The following is a 17,807-nucleotide window of genomic DNA, read 5'->3' as shown; positions in this document are numbered from 1 at the left end:
TTTTAAAGAAAACTTCTGGAAATTACAAACCAGTTCACCAGTGCAGAGTATTGTCATTGCAGATAATAAGTCAAATGTGCTTTCTTCCAGGGGTTGCCGAGGCTCAGGCGTTAGGGCTGGAGGTGTTCCAAGCTGGTACGGCCCTGAAAGATGGCAAAGTGGTGACTAATGGAGGTCGAGTCCTCACGGTAACAGCCATCCGGGAAGATCTCATCGCGGCCCTTGAAGGAGCCAAGAAAGGACTGGCTGCTATCAAGTTTGAGGGAGCCGTTTACAGGAAGGACATTGGCTATCGAGCCATAGCCTTCCTCAAGCAGCCCAGGTAAGTTTCTCACCAGGAGATTAGAGCACCACTTCAAAACCAGTCTATGCAGAAAATCCCATTAACACTGTATAACTCATCTATATTCTTTTCTCCCTGTGGGTCTGATCTGATTTTGATTTACATTTAGTTTCAGTCAAAATGATTTACAACAATATTCAAATGATGGCAAAAAAAACTCCATGGTAGCTCGTTCCGTTTGAAAAGTTTAATAAAATCACTCCATCGGTGTGGCTCAGTGGTTGAGCATCGACCCATGCACCAAGAGGTCGCTGGTGCGATTCCTGGTCAGGGCATATGCCCAGATTGTGGGCCACATCCCCAGTGGGGGCATGTAGGAGGCGGCCAGTCAGTGTTCTCTCTCATTGATGTTTCTCTCTCTCTCTCCCTTTTTCTTCCTCTCTCTCTAAAATCAATAAAGAAAAAAGAAAAGTTTAGTAAAAATACAGGAGTGTTAAGGATTTTTTCATATTGTATGCTTTTTAAAACTTGGGTGAGGTTTTTTTGGGGGGTTTTTTTCTTTTGTTTTTAATTTTTTTCTTTATTGATTTTAGAGAGAGAGGAAATGAGAGGGAGAGAGATAAAAACATCGATGAGAGAACATCGACTGGCCATCTCCTGCATGTCCCCCATTGGGGATTTGTCCCACAACCTGGGCATGTGTACTGACTGGGAATCGAACCGGTGACCTCCTGGTGCGTGGATCGACGCTCAACCACTGAACCACACGGGCTACAATTTTTTTTATTTTAATCCTTACCAAGGACATTTTTCTATTTATCTTCAGACAGAGTGGGAAGGAGGGAGGGAATGGGAGAGAAAGGAAGAAAGAGAGAAACATCGACATGAGAGGGACACATCGACTAGTTGCCTCCCGCATGACCCAACCAGGGCCGGGGACGAACTGAAACCATGGTACATGCCCTTGGCCGGAATCGAACCTGCGACTCATTGCTCCGCAGGTCAACACTCTACTGCTGATCCAAACCATCCAGGGTTCACATTGAACACTTTAAATATACACAGTCATTTGTTAGTCATCAGTTAAGATAGGGAAAGGAATTTTTATTTCTTGAGTTATATATTTAAATATTACTGTTTATTTATACCTTAATTCCTGGTTTTGTCAAAGAATTCAAAATGAAAAAATTGGCCATCCACTTCTGTAGCTCAATTGGATGGTGCTGTGCACTTGGCAGACTTCTTTGTCATTGTTTGTGTCTAACACTGACATGGACTTCTCACCCCTTATTGATTGATTTATTGATGTGTACAACTGTTCCTTTGTAAAAATCAATCAACTTTTCTTTGGAAATGGTGGTTTGCTTTCTGAACTATTATCATAGGCACTATTCTTTGTTGGGTTTATTGATGAGAAATAAGTAAGTCTTAGGACAAAATAAGGAATTTTAGTAATTTAATTTAAGCTATATTACTACCGATAGGCAAGTTTTAAATTTTTTTAAGCTTTCTCTTTTTTTTTTTTTAGAAGTAACATTAAAATACCATGCTAAAATTGTTTTTTTTTTAAATTGGTTTTTAGAAAGAGAAAGTAAGGGAGAGGGAGAGAGAGAGAAACATCGATGAGAGAGAACATCAATTGGCTGCTTCCTGCATGCTCCCCACTGGGGATCGGGCCCACAACCAGGGATATGCCCTGACCAGGAATCAAACCGGTGACCTCTTGGTGCATGTCGACGCTCAGCCTCTGAGACACACAAGACGGGTGCTTGCTAAAATTTTTATTTTATTTTAAAATGACTAGATTCGATTGAAACGACCTATTTCAAGGGACTGCAATCTTAATACTAGTCTGAGTTCTTTAAATTAAAGATGAAAGGGTTTTTACACCAGTATAACCAAGTATATATGTACCCTGGCACCCTGCTTTTAACAAGACTTCACATGTTTCTTCCTACTAGGTCAAAGTTGTTTTTGTAAGGCGGGGCTCTTGCACCCACAGTGCAGCTCACAAACCTGATCACTAAGTGACCCACTCCCACGCCCGCCCGATGTGGAGTTGGTGCCCCAACACCATTATCACATGCTTTTCTCATAGTCTCTGTCTGTTTCCCGACTATCCTCAGCTACAAGGACACTGTTACAATTTTCCATTATTACAGTAAGAATTCAGTTTCATTACTTATGGATTTCTCTGTTGTGTTCTCAGAATCCTAACTTTTACCTTTTTTTGGCTTAGTTTTGACATTCCTTTCCTTCCCATACCAAAATTGAACAGAGAAAGGTATGGCACACTGCCAGTGTCTTCAGTGACCAGTGAGAAGTGCTTATGGAAGAATTCAGAGGAGTCGTTCTCGACAGTGATGACACAACCTTCTCACCTGGGGAGATTGTTTACACATTTCCATTTCCAGGGCCAGCCAAGACCAGTTACAGCAGTCCGTGGAGGGGGCCCAGCTCATTAGGGGGTATGAAAATCACGAGATGTCTTCTGCTTTGCGTAACAGTTTAAGATGTACAGTAGTTTTCCCTGACATTTAGGGAATGTCCTTGGTTTTATTTTGGTTTTTTTAATTTATTTTTTAAAATTATTTAGGGGCCTGACTTACAAGGACTCTGGAGTAGACATTGCAGCTGGAAATCTGCTGGTCGAGAAAATTAAACCTTTAGCAAAAGCAACCTCCAGACCAGGTGAGTCAGATCCTATCCTTTGCTCTTTCATTAACTTCAGTGAACACTGGACTGACTTGGGCTTTGTAGTTTACAGAGGAAAATGTTCCAAATTAATGCCAGGTTCTTTAAGTGTTGTCCAATAAGCCAGACATACCCATAATCTTCTGCTTTCTTGTATCTGTTATTAAGAAAAGCATTTCTTATTTATGATGTTAAACTCAAAAGGCTGTGTCTGCCCCTTTAATATTTAATTACTTTCTCCGTCAATGCTTTAAGCATTCGGCACTCTCCCATTCTCAGAAAAGGCATCATGAAGAAGTGCTCTGTATACTCATGTTCACCTGATCTGTAGAAAGGCATCAAGTAATGAATTTCCTCTCCTACAGGCTGTAACGTTGATCTTGGAGGTTTTGCTGGTCTCTTTGATTTGAAAGCAGCCGGTTTCAAAGATCCTCTCCTGGTCTCTGGAACAGACGGCGTTGGAACAAAACTGAAGGTGATGACACACCTTTGTGAATATAGCGCTGTGTGAAAGAGAATTTACTGTATGTCAAGTACATCTTTTTACCCATTTGACATATAAGCACTAAAGAGAACCATCCCAAATAACGATAAAATGTGACTAAAATATCTACATGATTCTAACAACACAATATTGTTGAAGCTGTATCTGCCTGCAAGGGTTATTTTGGGGACAAAAGGGGATGCTTTGGACCAAGTAACTTATCAGAATTTATGTTCTTTTGTCTTCAGGTGTTCAGAGCAGCTAGCCAGAAGTTGATAGTATTTGTCAGTCTCCTCTGCTAAATTGACAAGTTGTAATTTGGAGCTGAATCTCACGTGGATGTTTCTGTTGTTCTGTAGGTTGCCCAGCAGTGCAATAAACATGATACCATTGGTCAAGATTTGGTTGCAATGTGTGTGAATGATATCCTGGCACAAGGAGCAGAGCCCCTCTTCTTCCTTGATTACTTCTCCTGTGGCAAACTGGACCTCGGTACAGCCGCAGCTGTTGTTGCTGGAATCGCCAAAGCCTGTGGGAAAGCGGGCTGCGCGCTCCTCGGTATGGTCGCCGCTTGTACCATGTGTCCTCTTCCGGTGTTTTAGCCTGTGTGTAAGTGTGCTCAGTACCGACACAGTGAGCGAGAGAGACCGTGTATCTCCAGATGAAGTAAATGAAATAGAGATCACACGACCTGCACAGAACCTAGACCTTGGTGTCCTGAGACGCCCCCTCAAGGGTTTGATCCCCAGGCTCACACTTCTGCACTGTCCACCAGACCTCACCTGTCTCCCTGAACTCTCCACCCCTGCTTTCGCAGGCGCCTCATGGTCAGATGGTGTGGCCCTGCAGCAAGGCAGATGGGTTCTTGGCATTCTGAGTCTTACGTTTTCTTCTCCCACAGAAGGGACACAAAATACAACGTTCCCAAGGTTGCCCTGACTGGTTTGGTTCAGCTGTTAGAGCATTGGCCCTCGTTTCAAAGGGTCACAGGTTTGATTCCCAGTAAAGGGCACATACCTGGGTTGCAGGTTTGATCCCCGGCCCTGGTTGGGGTCATGAGGGTGGCAGCCAGTCGATGGGTCTCTCTCTGTTGCTCTGTGTCTCTCCTCCTCCTCCCTCCCTCTTCCTCTCCTTCCCTCCCTCCCACTCTCTCTAAAAATCAATGGAAAAATATACTTCAGTGAGGATTAGCAGCAACAACAACAACAAAAATTGTTCCAAGGTTTATAGAAACATTTCTTAAATATAGATGAGAATTTTGAGCAGAATGAATCAGTAGGTTGACTAGGGCGGGAAACTACTTTCATATGGGCAGTCTGCTCCTGAAGACAGTGTTGCCTTCTCAGCCGTTTTCTCGTTTCTTTAATCCTTCCCCAAGGATGAGTTTTCTACTGATTTTAGAGCGGGAGGAAGGGGGAGAAATGTCAATCAGTTGCCTCCTGCATGCGCCCCACCTGGGGATAGAACCCCCAGCCTTTTAGTGTACAAGATGATGTTCCAACCAACTGAGCCACCTGGCCAGAGCTTTTGCCATTTTTTAGAACAATTTCTTATTTGGAGTCTCTGTGCCTAGACCCTGTCTTTACACGATATTGTCATGAAGCGAACCATGGGGTGCTTTTTAGGCCAGGGCATTGGAGTTAGGCGGGCCAACCCCTTCCCGCCATTCCATCATCAAGAATTCTGGATTCCGGAACATAGTGATTGTGACGGTCAAATACAGGTGAGAGCATTTCTGAACCTAAACTGTCATCGAAATGAGTTGTATTCAGCTGAGTGTTCATCTCATGAAATTAAGGTGTTTGGAGGCTGCGCTCACCCTTTTCCGAAATTAGTGCTATTTCCCCTGAAGTCATACTTGATTAAAAATTCTATTAGGCAGCCAATAGAGTACATTTTATTGAATGTTTGGGACTTAGCCATGTGTTTAATTGTAGCTGGTATCACTACTTCCTAAGTATGTGTATAAATATTGTGTTCTCTGTTCTTGTTTTGTCTTCTGGCCAGGAGGTGAAACAGCAGAGATGCCAGACATGTACCCTCCTGGGGACTATGACCTGGCCGGGTTTGCCGTGGGAGCGGTGGAGCGGGGTCAGAAACTCCCCGTCCTGGATGCGATTGCTGAAGGGGATGTTGTAGTTGGGATCGCTTCATCTGGTCTTCACAGCAATGGATTCAGCCTCGTGAGGAAAATTGTAGCGAAATCTTCCCTTCAGTACTCTTCTCCGGCACCTGATAACTGTGGCGACCAGACCTTAGGTTAGTGCAGCTTCGTCTTAAACTCTCCTGCTTGGAAATGTCTGAGCGACCACTTAGTGGGCTTGGTCCCTCATTACTTAAAAGTGGAATGAATGACATTAGCCTATGGTCTTGTTTGGACATTATTACAGAGCTGGTGTGTGTGTTCAAGGTCACATCATCCTCTACCCCTAGTTCCTTGTTTTTTACGTGCTTTGGTGTTATGTTCATCAACTAAGGTTTAGTCTTCTCTCTCCAATGTACAGGGGACTTACTTCTGACTCCAACCAGAATCTACAGCCAGTCCCTGTTACCTGTCTTACATTCAGGACACGTCAAGGCCTTTGCCCACATCACTGGTGGAGGGCTACTAGAGAACATCCCCAGAGTCCTCCCTTCAAAATGTGGGGTGGATTTAGGTGAGCTCGCTAAAGGAACTTTCACTCAGAAAACCATTAGGAGAAAAAAATGCATGGGGGTGGGGGGTTGGAACTCTGGGCAGTTAGTACACATGTGGTCATGCATGGAAAATTCTTACCATTAGGGTGTGTTGGGGAAAGAATAGAGCTGACCCATTCCTACCTTGTTTTTTACTTTATTTGCCATGTTTATGAAGCATAAAAGCTGCTCGTGTCATTGCCTTATAGAAGGTGAAGTGCTGTAAGACTCTCTAAGGGGAGGTGATCTCAGGCTCTGTTGGGAGGGAACCAGGAACATGCCAGGAAGGACAGAGGCAGCTCTGAAGTAGGGAAATGGTCCACTGCAGGAGGTGAAGACCCAGCCATGGCATGCAGAAGGGTCAGGTTTGAGAATCACCCTGTGCTTAGAAGGCAAAAGAAGTCCCAAGTTTTTAGTTAGCAGGTGTGTGGATGGCAATATCCATAACAGGAAGAAGAGTAGCTGTGGGACAGGAAGTGAAAATCCATGTTTTAAATCTTCAGTGTGTTTATTGCAAGGAGTCTGAACAGAAGTTGAGATCAGATTGAATATAAGCTGGGTGCTCAGGTACAGATAGTTATAGCAAAGCTAAGGGAGTGAAGGGGACCAAAAGGTTGTTCCACAGTGTTCTGTCCATCATGGCAGAGGTAGAATTACTGAGAAAGAGCAGTTGGAGCAGCGTAAGCCATGTAAAAGGATCATCAGCTTCAAGCCAAGATTTGAACATGAAGCTGGTCAGCAGTGTCAGGTGCAGCATCGATCTGGGATGAGGACCAGAGATAGACCAGTGTATGTCAGAGTGAGGTCAAATAGCAGCTTGGTGAGGGTACATACTACCCACCCCTTCCCAATTATTGTGTGTGGGAGGGGGAAGTTGGTAATAGGTGGCAGAGATGCAGAGACAATGAATGGAGAATGCTGCTTAAGACAACCAGTGTGGCTCAGTTGGTTGGGAGTTGTCCCATGTACCAGGAGGTTGCTGGTTTAATTCCCAGCTAGGGCACATGCCTGAGTTTCAGGCTTGATCCCTGATAGGGGGCATGCAGGAGGCAGTCAGGAGATGTTTGCACTCTCACATCACTGTTTCTCTTCCTCTCCCTTCCTCTCTCTCTAAGAACAAAAAATATCAATAAACTAGTCTTTAAAAAAAAAAAAGGCCCTACCCAGTTTGGCTCAACACTTAGAGCGTTGGCTTGCCAACCAGCAGGTCTCGGGTTCAATTCTTAGTCAAAGGCATATACCTGGGTTGCAGGTTTGATCCCCATGAGGCAGCCAGTCAGAATGTCTCTCTCACATTGATACTTCTCTCCCTCCCCCCCTCCCCCCTTCCTTTCTGTCTAAAAATCAAAAAAGAAAGAAAGGAAGAAAGAAAGAAATTGATCAGTTAAAGGAAAGGGGGAATAATAACTATGCTCATGGCAAAAATGAAGGACAGTATTTTCTCTCCCTGTGTTTATAGTGTAAAGAGACAAAGGCAGAGAAACCATTCAAGTTGTCACAATCAGCTAATACACATTTGTTTGGGCGACTAGAAACTGAAGAAGTTCACAGAGAGTAATGCCTTCTCCCAGTGAAGATGGACTTAGTGAGATGAGCTCACCAGGAGTGGGGGCTGGAGGGAGGAATAAATACTAAAGCAGCGGTCAAGGTCAGAAACTGGAACGAGACAGCAAGCAGTACTGAAGGTGCAGTTGAAGCTGGTTGTGTAATTTTGTCTCCCAAAGTAAGAGCATGCATATCCTTGAAGTAGGAACAGAAAAACCTTAAGCAATTGGGTCAATCCAATTGGGCTGAGCAGGTGGAGTCGGTCATGGGGAGAAGCAGCTGCCGTGCAGTCGAGTGGAGCAGCTGAGCTGACCCAAGCTCAGAAAGTGCAAAGCTAGGAGGGGCCTGGAGTCAGAAAGGGGTGGCTGTGAAAGGGAGCGGACAGGCAGGGTGAGCTGAGAGTGGCCGAATGGGACTGCAGCCTCTCCAGGGAAGCGGAGGAGGCAAGCTGGGCTGCCTGGGACCCTTCGGTAGCACAGTGCAGTTGAAGGGTCCATGAGAGGGTTAAATTAGTGCTTGAAGACATTCCTGGATAGAAATGCCTTCCAGTGAGCAGAAACCAAACCTTAAAGAAGTATTCATCTTCTTCCGTTGTTTTTTTATTTTAATCCACACCCAAGAACATGCTTAGACAGAAAAACATCCATCGGTTGCCTCTATACGTGCCCCAACCGAGAATCGAACTTGCAAACCAGGTGTAAGCCCTGACCAGGAATCAAACCAGCTACCTGATAGGAGAGAAAATTCATAGACATGTGATGCCTCTTAAAAAATTGTATCAACTCGCTCAGCTGCTGTGGCTCAGTGGTTGAGCATTGACCCATGCACCAAGAGGTCGCTGGTTTGATTCCCTATCAGGACACATTCCCAGGTTGTGGGCCAAATCTCCAGTGTGAAGGATGCAGGAGGCAGCCAATCAATGTTATCTCTCATCGATGTTTTTGTCTCTTTCACACCTTTCCTCTGTCTGAAAAAAAAAAAATTGTATCAACTCTAGCCCTGGTCAGGTAACTCAGTTGGTTAGAGCGTTGTTCTGATATGCCAAAATTGCAGGTTTGATCTTTGGCCAGTACACATATAAGAAGCAACCAATGAATGCACAAATCAGTAGGACAACAAATCAATATTTCTCTCCTATGCATCTTCCTCTCTAAAAAAACAAAAATCAATAAACATTGTATCAACTCTAGAGCATTAAAAAAACTAATTATCCTTGGCTGGGTAACTCAGTTGGTTAGAGCATCATCCCAATACGCCAAAGTTGCAGATTTGATTTCCGGTCAGGATACATACAAGAATCAACCAATGACTGCATAAATAAGTGGAACAATAAATCAATCTTTCTAAAATCAATAAATAAAAAGTCCTTTTATTTTTTATTTTTTCATCCTCACCCGAGGACATTTTTTCCATTTTTTGTTCAGATAGAGTGGGAGGGAGAGAGAGGAAGAGAGAAAGAGAGAGAAACATCAATGTGAAAGGGACACATCAAGTGGCCGCCACCCACACGACCAACCAGGGCTGGGGACAAACTGCAACCTAGGCACGCGCCCCCCAGTGGAAACCGAACCCGGGTATCTCTGGACCGCCGGCCGACACTCCAACCGCTGAGCCAAACTGGCCAGGGCTAAAAAGTCTTTTTAAAACTGATTGTCCAAATCCCATAACTGCAGATTCCAAAGAAATTTTTGTTGTTGTATTGTTCAAGATAATAGAGGTTATATCCTTAAAATAGACCTAAGTCTAAATTTTTAAAAACAAATAGAGAGGGATAGGGTGTCAGTGTTCTCCGGTGAAGATAAGAAAAAAATCCAAGTTCACAGTGACTTTCTTTTCTTAGGAGCATCATAATGAAATACTTAATTTAGTATAGTTTCTGGTTCTTTTTGTTGTTATTTATGTATATATATATCTATACACACACACGTATATATATCAATTTTAATTTTTTTCTTTATTGGTTTTAGAGAGTGAGGAAGGGAGAGGGAGAGAAAGAGAGAGAAATATCAATGAGAGAGAACATTGATTGGCCACCTCCTGCATGCCCCCCACTAGGGATCAGACCCACAATCTATGCATGTGCTCTGACTGGAAATTGAACTAATGACCTCTTGGTGCATGGGTTGACACTCAACCACTGAGCAACACCTGCTGGGCAATTCTGTGTAGTTTTTATAAATCAAATCCCCTAACTGTAGATTCCAAAGAAATTTTTGTTGTATTGTTCGGGATAATAGAGACTATATCCTTAAAATAGACCTAAGTCTAAATTTTTAAAAATAAATAGAGAGGGGCCCTGGCAGGTTTTTCCCAGTGGTTAGAGCATTGGCCCACGGACCAGAGAGTCCCGGTTCGGTTCCCGCTAAGGGCACGTACCTCGGTTGCAGTTTGTCCCCGGCCTTCGTTGGGGTTGTTTGGGTGGAAGCCTGTCAATGTGTCTCTCCCTCCCGCTTTATCTGAGGATAAATGCAAAAAATGTCCTCGGGTGAAGATTAAAAAATAATAATAAAATAAATAGAGAGGGATAGGGTATTTGATCTTAAACCTCTTCTATAACATAACTTTCCTTCAGTAGTTATGCATTTCTTTTAGACCTGCATATAAGCCGCCTAGTTTTGCTTTGTACCTACAGTGCATTTTGGTCCTCAATGAGACCCAGCTAAACCTTCTCAAAAGGGTAGCACGTCTGAACTGGAGGGTTTCTAGAATGTGGTTAATACAGCACGAAACCTCAGCTGAGAGTGCTGGCCAACGGTGTAAACAAAAATGCTCTTGATGTCCAAGGTACGAATGTTTACAAGGCAGCTTACAGTGCATTTTTACCCTGTCTAAATAGTAACGCTGTGGGATTTCCCTAGCTCTGTGTGTGTGCATGCCTTTATACTTTGTGTAAGACAGGAGGCTCATCAGACAACTCATGCCTGTTTTCAGATGCTCAGACCTGGAGGATCCCTAAAATCTTCTCGTGGTTACAGCAGGAAGGACAGCTCTCTGAAGAAGAGATGGCCAGAACATTTAACTGTGGGATCGGGGCTGCCCTGGTGGTATCCAAGGACCTGACGGAGCAGGTTCTGAGGGACATTCAGCAGCACCAGGAAGAAGCCTGGGTGATTGGCAGAGTGGTGGCCTGCCCTGAAGGTAATTGCTCCTTATTAAGTTGCTGTCGGCATGCAACCCTAAATGTAACTGTCCTGCCTCCCACGCTCTCTGTCCACCTCTTGTTCCAGCCGTCGCTGTGACACAGCTCTGACACCACATATCTTCCCTCTGCCTCAGGGCTGAGACCTCTCTGTGACGGTCATAGGCACTGCACCCCGCAGGACGAGCCTTGTCCAGTGGGGTGAGAGTTAGTGAGTAATGACCCACATCGGAGACAGAAGAAGGGCACAGTTCTGAGGCACAGTCTGCAGCCATCCTCTGAGGGTCCCGGGGGGATCGAGCCCCAGTTGCCCGCTGTGGAAACCAGTTTAATAACATGCTGCTATATTGGCTCCCATATACCACTCTTCCTGAGCCTTACACGTGTCCCTGGGATCACTTCCCCACCATCTTGTCTCGGGTTCTGTTTTGTGATTCAGCTCGGATCCAGGAGTAGTGAGTGAGCACCCTGATACCTACTATGAATTTCTCAGGGACTCTGAGAAGTACTAGAAGTTGGCAGAGTGGCAGAAAACCACTCAAAATTAGCTAACAGACATCCGGGCTTGGTTTTGTTTTATCTGCTTCTCATTCCTTTATTGTGTAGATTTCATTTTCAGGCAGGTTCTCCAAAGACCGGAAAAATATCTTGAACCCACATCCTTTGACTCACATTGCAATAAGAAGAGGCCCTCTCTTTCCCAACGTCCTGTGTCAGATCTTTGAATGGCTTTGCTGGGGTTCCATGCCCACCCTTGAGGCCAGGAGCTAACAGCACCATCATGGATAGGCGATATGGAGGGGTGGGGACAGCCTGGCAGGCAAGAATACATCCACTGCGGGCTTAGGTACAGTCATGTGCTGCAGCTTGTAGTGGAAGCAGGTAATATGTTCACCTTAAGGAAGGTCTTATGAATGAGTAATAATAAGTAATACAAACTGTTATTTTAGTCCATGCATATCAGAATAAAATACAGTATTCTAAAGTTTTCATAAAACACTTTCTGTCATCACTGTTAATTCATGGTTGTTCTTTACCTCTTTATTGGGCGTGTTTGGAATGAAGGTTCCCCTCGTGTGAGAGTCAGGCACCTGGTTCAAGCCATGCGGATAAATGGGTCAGTGTTGGAGAATGGCACCATGAAAAGTCACTTTTCTGCCCAACCAAAAAAGGCAAGAGTAGCTGTCTTAATATCTGGAACAGGTGAGATGTGGCTTCCTTTTTACTACAGTGCTGTGGAAATGCTCTCCCCCCCACCTCATCCTTTCCTCCCCACCAAAAAACCCTTCCAATTGTGAGAACACCCAGCAGAGTGGAGCGGGAGTCACGGAGGAGCATCGTCTTCCTGCAGCCTCCGACTTTGCACTTTCTCAGGCATTTGGGATGGTTCCGAAAGGAAGAGAGAAGGGTGTCCGAAAGATGGTTGAAGAAAGAGAAACTAGCGAAAAACAGAGGGGATGGAAATTCCAACTTTTTTTGCATCATGGCTTTGTAGTTGAAAGTCTTACAATAGTAGAAGAGTATTTTTAGTTGTTAATGACAAGAAGAAGAATATGAAATGTATGTTTGACTCTTAGGGATAAATCAATAAATAATAGCAGTGTCATATTCTCTTGGATGAATATGGCCTGATTGTTCCCACTGCTGTAAGTGACATTGCTGCGAGTTCCCGTGACGTGCGTTGAACGCATGCTGATGACTGCTGTGAGGTACATCCCCAGAGGGGCTGCCTCACAAGTCCATTCACAATTTCAGTATGTCTTAGGCCCAAGTTGATGGTGAAGCAAAGAACCTGTTGTAGGGGCCATTTGGTTGGTTGGTTTCTTTATTTCTGCATGTTTAAATGAATGCATGCCTACTTCCTCAGGCTGTAGTACAACTCACGGAGACATTGCAATACTTCCTTATTTGCCATCAAATTTAAAAGAGAGCAAACAAATATTACAGTATTTAGTATTTCCTAATGAAAAACGTAACATTTTGTTAATTATGTAAAAACTAATTGTATTTGGCCACCAGACCAGGGAGTCTCGGGTTCAATTCCAGTCAAGGGTGTGTACCTCGGTTGTGGTTTGGTCCCCGGCGCTGGTCGGTGGTCATGCAGGAAGCAGCCGATAGATGTGTCTGTCTCACATTGATGTTTTTCTTTCTTTCTCTCTCTCTGCCCCCCTCCCACTCTATCTGAAGATAACATGGAAAAATATCCTCGGGTGAGGATTTAAAAAAAAAAAAAGGAATTGTATCCCTTTACAGAAATAGACATAGAGCCCTGGCCGGTTTGGCTCAGCGGTTAGAGCGTCGGCCTGCGGTACAGAGAGACCCGGGTTCGGTTCCCGCTAAGGGCATGTACCTCGGTTGCAGTTTGTCCCCGGCCCTGGTTGGTCGTGCGGGTGGCAACCACTCGATGTGTCCCTTCACATCGATGTTTCTCTCTCTCTCTCTCTCTTCCTCTCTCTCCCTCCCGCTCTGTCTGAACAAAAAAAACTGCAAAAATGTCCTCGGGTGAGGATAAAAATAAAAAAAAAGAAAAGAAATAGACATAGATAGTACATTGCCTTTTTTAATGTATTTATTTTCCTTTTTTTCTTATCCTCACCCAAGGACATTTTTGCACTAATATTCAGATAGAGGGGGAGGGAGAGAGGTAGGAAGAGAGAAACATTGACGTCAGAGATGCATCAACTGGCTGCCACCCACACAACTCCCACCAGGGCTGAAGACAAACTTCAGCCAAGGTCGTGCCTTTAGCAGGAACTGAACCCAGGTCTCTCTGGTCCGCAGGCCAGTTCTCTAACCACTGAGCCAAACCAGCCAGGGCTTTAATATATATTTTTGTTGATTTTTTTAGAAAGAGAGGAAGGGACCCTGGCCAGTTTGGCTCAGCAGTTGGAGCGTCGGCCTGAGGACCAAAGAGTCCAGGGTTTGGTTCCCGCTAGAGGCACGTACAAAAAAAAAAGAGAGAAAGAGGGGAAGGGAAAGAGAGAGAGAAACATAGATGTGAGAAAGAAGCATTGATCGGCCACCTCCTGCACGCCCCCTACAGGGGATCAAGCTCGCAGCCCTGGCATGTACACTGACTGGGAATCAAAACCAGTGACCTCTTGGTGCATAGGTAGACGCTCAACCACTGAGCCACACCAGCCAGGCAGTACGTTATCTTTACGTCTTAAATGTTCATTATGCTGAGTGACAATTTTTTTTTTAGAGGAAAATATCCAAAGAATTATGTGTCTCTAAATGTTACGGGGTCTGAGTGACTGCAGACGTACTGTAGAGAGGGATGTGTTGGAGCTGGGATGCAGTGTCCTACACAGTGTTGGAGGCCTGGCTCTGGGTGGTGTAGTCAGAGCTCACAGTGAATTCCTCCCACTAGAGGGGGCTTGTGCAGTGGGCCTAAAGCAGCAACCTGTCTGGCACACTGCTGGGGGCAGGCGCACAGACTGGGGCCATCTGGCATGCTCGGAGAAGATTCTGTAATGAAGATATGTCAGTAAGAGTTGTTAATTATCCCAAGGCCTTGCTCAGTTTACAAAGACTATATCCCGCAAGCCCTGTCCCTCATCCGAGGTACTTCCCTATTAAGGGTGCAAATATTTCCCCCATGCTTCTTGTCCTCCTGGTCACCCCCACTTTAGCCCCTTTCCTGTTTGCACAGACCTGGCAGTCAGGGACAGAGAGAGCCTTGTATTTCAAAGTTGGGTTCACAGAGCTGGAATATGAGTCCCCGCAAGCAGCCCCCACAAGGAAACCGCTCAGCGTGGGTCTGAGTGACTTACATTTTTCCTTCCCTGAATTAGCTGGTGATTGCATGTGGGCAGGCTTAGCCAGAAATGGTTTAAAAGATCCATTAGAAGGCAAAAGGGAGTTCCTTTCTTTAAAGGTCTGGAGTCCCGCCCTGGCCGGTTTGGCTCAGCAGTTAGAGCGTCGGCCTGCGGTCCTGAGAGACCCGGGTTCGGTTCCCGCTAAAGGCATGTACCTCGGTTGCAGTTTGTCCCCAGCCCTGGTTGGTTGTGCGGGTGGCAGCCACTCTATGTGTTCCTTTCACATCGATGTTTCTCTCTCTCTCTCTGTTCCTCTCTCTCCCTCCCACTCTACCTGAACAAAAAATGGAAAATGTCCTCGGGTGAGGATAAAAAAATAATAATAATAAATAAATAAATAAATAAATAAAGGTCTGGAGTCCCTGTTGAAGAGCCCTGCTTCCTAAGCCATCCTCATGTGGGCCTGCACCCCGCTCTCTGTGATGCTGGAGTACATAGTGCATTTGCCCTAAAGATAACGAATTGAGTACAGATCAGTAGTTACAAAGTAGTCTTGAGATGTCAAGTACAGCGTAGGGACTCTGGTCAGCAATAGTGCAGTAACTATGTATGGTGCCAGGCGGCTGCTAGACTTCTCTGCAAGGGGATCACTTCGTGAGTTATATAAATATCTAACCACTGAACACCGGAAACTAATAGAATATTGAATGTCAACTGCAATTGAAAAATTAAAGTTTTTTAAGTGTCACATATCTCTCTTTAAGAAGTGTGAGCTTACTTGTATTTCTCTTTTTCAGGATCGAACCTCCAAGCTCTCATAGACAGTACTCAGGAGCCAAGTAGTGCTGCACACATCGCTGTTGTTATCTCCAACAAACCCGAGGTGGCCGGGCTAGATAAAGCAGCGAGAGCAGGCATTCCCACCAGAGTAAGTTACATAAAAGGTATTTTTCCCGTACAATGTATTTAAACTTATCTTCTGGCCCAGCTGGTGTGGCTCAGTGGTTGAATATCTGTCTGCATCAAGAGGTTACTGGTTTGATTCCCAGTCAGTGTACGTCGCCAGGTTGCAGGCTCGATCCCTGGCAGGAAGCAGCCAATTGATGTTGATACTTCTTTCTCCCATTGATGTTTCTATCTCTCTCTCCCTCTCTCTCTCAAAAAATCAATTAAAAACATTTGTAAAAATAAACTTATCACCCTGGTCGGTTTGGCTCAGTGGTTACAGCGTCGGCCTGTGGTCCAGAGAGACCCAGGTTCGGTTCCCACTAGGGGCACGTACATCAATTGCAGTTTGTCCCCGGCCCTGGTTGGTCGTGCGGGTGGCAGCCACTCAATGTGTCCCTTTCATGCCAATGTTTCTCTCTCTCTCTCTTTCCTCTCTCTCCCTCCCATTCTATCTGAAAAATAAATAGATAAATAAATAAACTTATCTTCTGGCCCACCCGGTATGGCTCAGTGGAATGAGGAATGAGTATTGTCCCAGGGACTGAGAGGTCCCAGTTCGATTCCCAGTCAGAGCACATGCCCAGGTTTCGGGCTCAATCCCCAGTAGAGGGTGTGCAGGAGGCAGCCAGTTGATGTATCTCTTTCACATCAATGTTTCTATCTCTCTCTTCTAAAAAAAAAATCAATAAACTTATCTTGTGGATTTGGGGTGGGTGCTGGGCTTGCCTTTCTGCTTCATGCTACCCATTCCTTAACTCTCTATCAGTGTGTAGAAGGAAGTGAACTGTTGTCTGTGTAAAGGTTGAGCCACCAGTGTGGCTCAGGGGTTGAGCATCAACCCATGCACCAAGAGGTCACTGGTTTGATCCCTGGTCAGGGCACATGCCCAGGTTGTGGGCCTGATCCCCAGTGGGGGTCATGCAGGAGGCGGCCAATTGGTGTTCTCTCTTGTTCATGTTTCTATCTCTCTGACTCTCCCTTCCTCTCTCTTTGAAATCAATAAAGAAAAAAATTTTAATAATAAATTATTTTTGGTAATTCATTGAAATAGATTATGCTTCTCTTTTTCTATTCCAGGTAATTAATCATAAGTTATATAAAAGTCGTGTAGAATTTGACACTGCAGTCAACCAAGTCCTTGAAGAGTTCTTCATAGACATAGTCTGTCTTGCAGGATTCATGAGAATTTTATCTGGTCCCTTTGTCAGAAAATGGAATGGTAAGCAAAAACCGTTTGACACCACATTGAGACACCGAGTGAAAATGGACTGCGGGAGGGTCACCTGCCAAACAATTCCAATGAAATATTTACTGCGACATTTGTTCTGTGCCACAGGTCATAATGCAGTTTCCTTTTCCTTAGCCCAGAGAATTCCCGGTGGTGATTTATTTTCCTGCTTTTCACTAGTTTTCTTTGGCCTGCTCTAATTAGTCACCTTTTCTAATATAGCTTAAGTACTTCATCTTCTGAGTAAATATTCAGAAGAGTTGTGTTTACTTGTTGGGAAGCAAGCGAAAGTGAGTCGCTGTATCCCACCCTCTCCTCGGAAAGCGCAGTCTGCTACCGGAGATGGTGAGAAGGACGCTCTGGCCAGAAAACGGTGCCTGGTGTCACTGCCTCTTCCCACAGAAGTTCCAACTGCATCCTATTGTGTTTTTTTGCACACATTTGGGCAAACACTGCATTTTCTCTCCGAAGAGTTTGTCTCCCTGAGAGAATGCAGCAAGAGCAGCAGTGGGAAAATATTAAACAGGCCTCTGGTGACGGAGTCTGGCTGGTGTTCATGCACGTGGACACTATGTGAGGGCTTCATGTACCTAATAGTATGCACCAGCGACCAGCTGGATTTTCTTCAATAGCCCTAGGATCCACGTTTGACATCTGCACCCACCCTGTCCCTGTCCAACTTCTGTCACTGCAGGGACCTGTCCAGGTCCCTTGGTGTGTCTTCAGCTGTGCAAGGCAGGAATTTGCTGCCCTAGGGCCTCCTTGGATGAGCCTGCATGTCCCTGTCCTCCCTTTCTGTCTCTGGAAAGGGAAACACATATCCCAGAGCAGTCTTGCTCCTCTTGACTCCTGCTTCTGGACAGGAGAGCACATCTTCCTTGAATAGAATACGCAGGATGTTTTCATTCTGACCACTGTGCTTTTACTTTCCAGGGAAAATGCTCAACATCCATCCATCCTTGCTCCCTTCTTTTAGGGGTTCAAATGCCCACGAGCAAGCCCTGGGCGCCGGCGTCACAGTGACTGGGTGCACTGTGCACTTTGTAGCT

At 45.1% G+C, this 17,807-nt stretch overlaps 1 protein-coding gene across 3 annotated transcripts in view; it reads left to right on the top strand.

Moving 5' to 3' along the window:
• Nucleotides 1-17,807, top strand: part of GART (phosphoribosylglycinamide formyltransferase, phosphoribosylglycinamide synthetase, phosphoribosylaminoimidazole synthetase) — a 32,717-nt gene that overhangs the window by 14,594 nt on the left and 316 nt on the right. For all 3 annotated transcript variants that reach the window (XM_036242613.1, XM_036242611.1, XM_036242612.1), the window contains 11 exons: nt 91-322; nt 2,880-2,974; nt 3,343-3,452; nt 3,821-4,019; nt 5,469-5,720; nt 5,966-6,118; nt 10,614-10,820; nt 11,887-12,024; nt 15,380-15,510; nt 16,608-16,749; nt 17,692-17,807. In XM_036242613.1, the coding sequence (XP_036098506.1) occupies nt 91-322; nt 2,880-2,974; nt 3,343-3,452; nt 3,821-4,019; nt 5,469-5,720; nt 5,966-6,118; nt 10,614-10,820; nt 11,887-12,024; nt 15,380-15,510; nt 16,608-16,749; nt 17,692-17,807 (1,775 nt within the window). The remainder of the gene's footprint in view (nt 1-90; nt 323-2,879; nt 2,975-3,342; nt 3,453-3,820; nt 4,020-5,468; nt 5,721-5,965; nt 6,119-10,613; nt 10,821-11,886; nt 12,025-15,379; nt 15,511-16,607; nt 16,750-17,691) is intronic.

This window comes from Molossus molossus, unplaced genomic scaffold (assembly GCF_014108415.1).
Source record: "Molossus molossus isolate mMolMol1 unplaced genomic scaffold, mMolMol1.p scaffold_m16_p_5, whole genome shotgun sequence".
In the NCBI taxonomy this organism is placed as follows: domain Eukaryota; kingdom Metazoa; phylum Chordata; class Mammalia; order Chiroptera; family Molossidae; genus Molossus; species Molossus molossus.
Note: the sequence above shows the minus strand (reverse complement) of the source record. Positions and strands in the feature narration are given on the sequence as shown.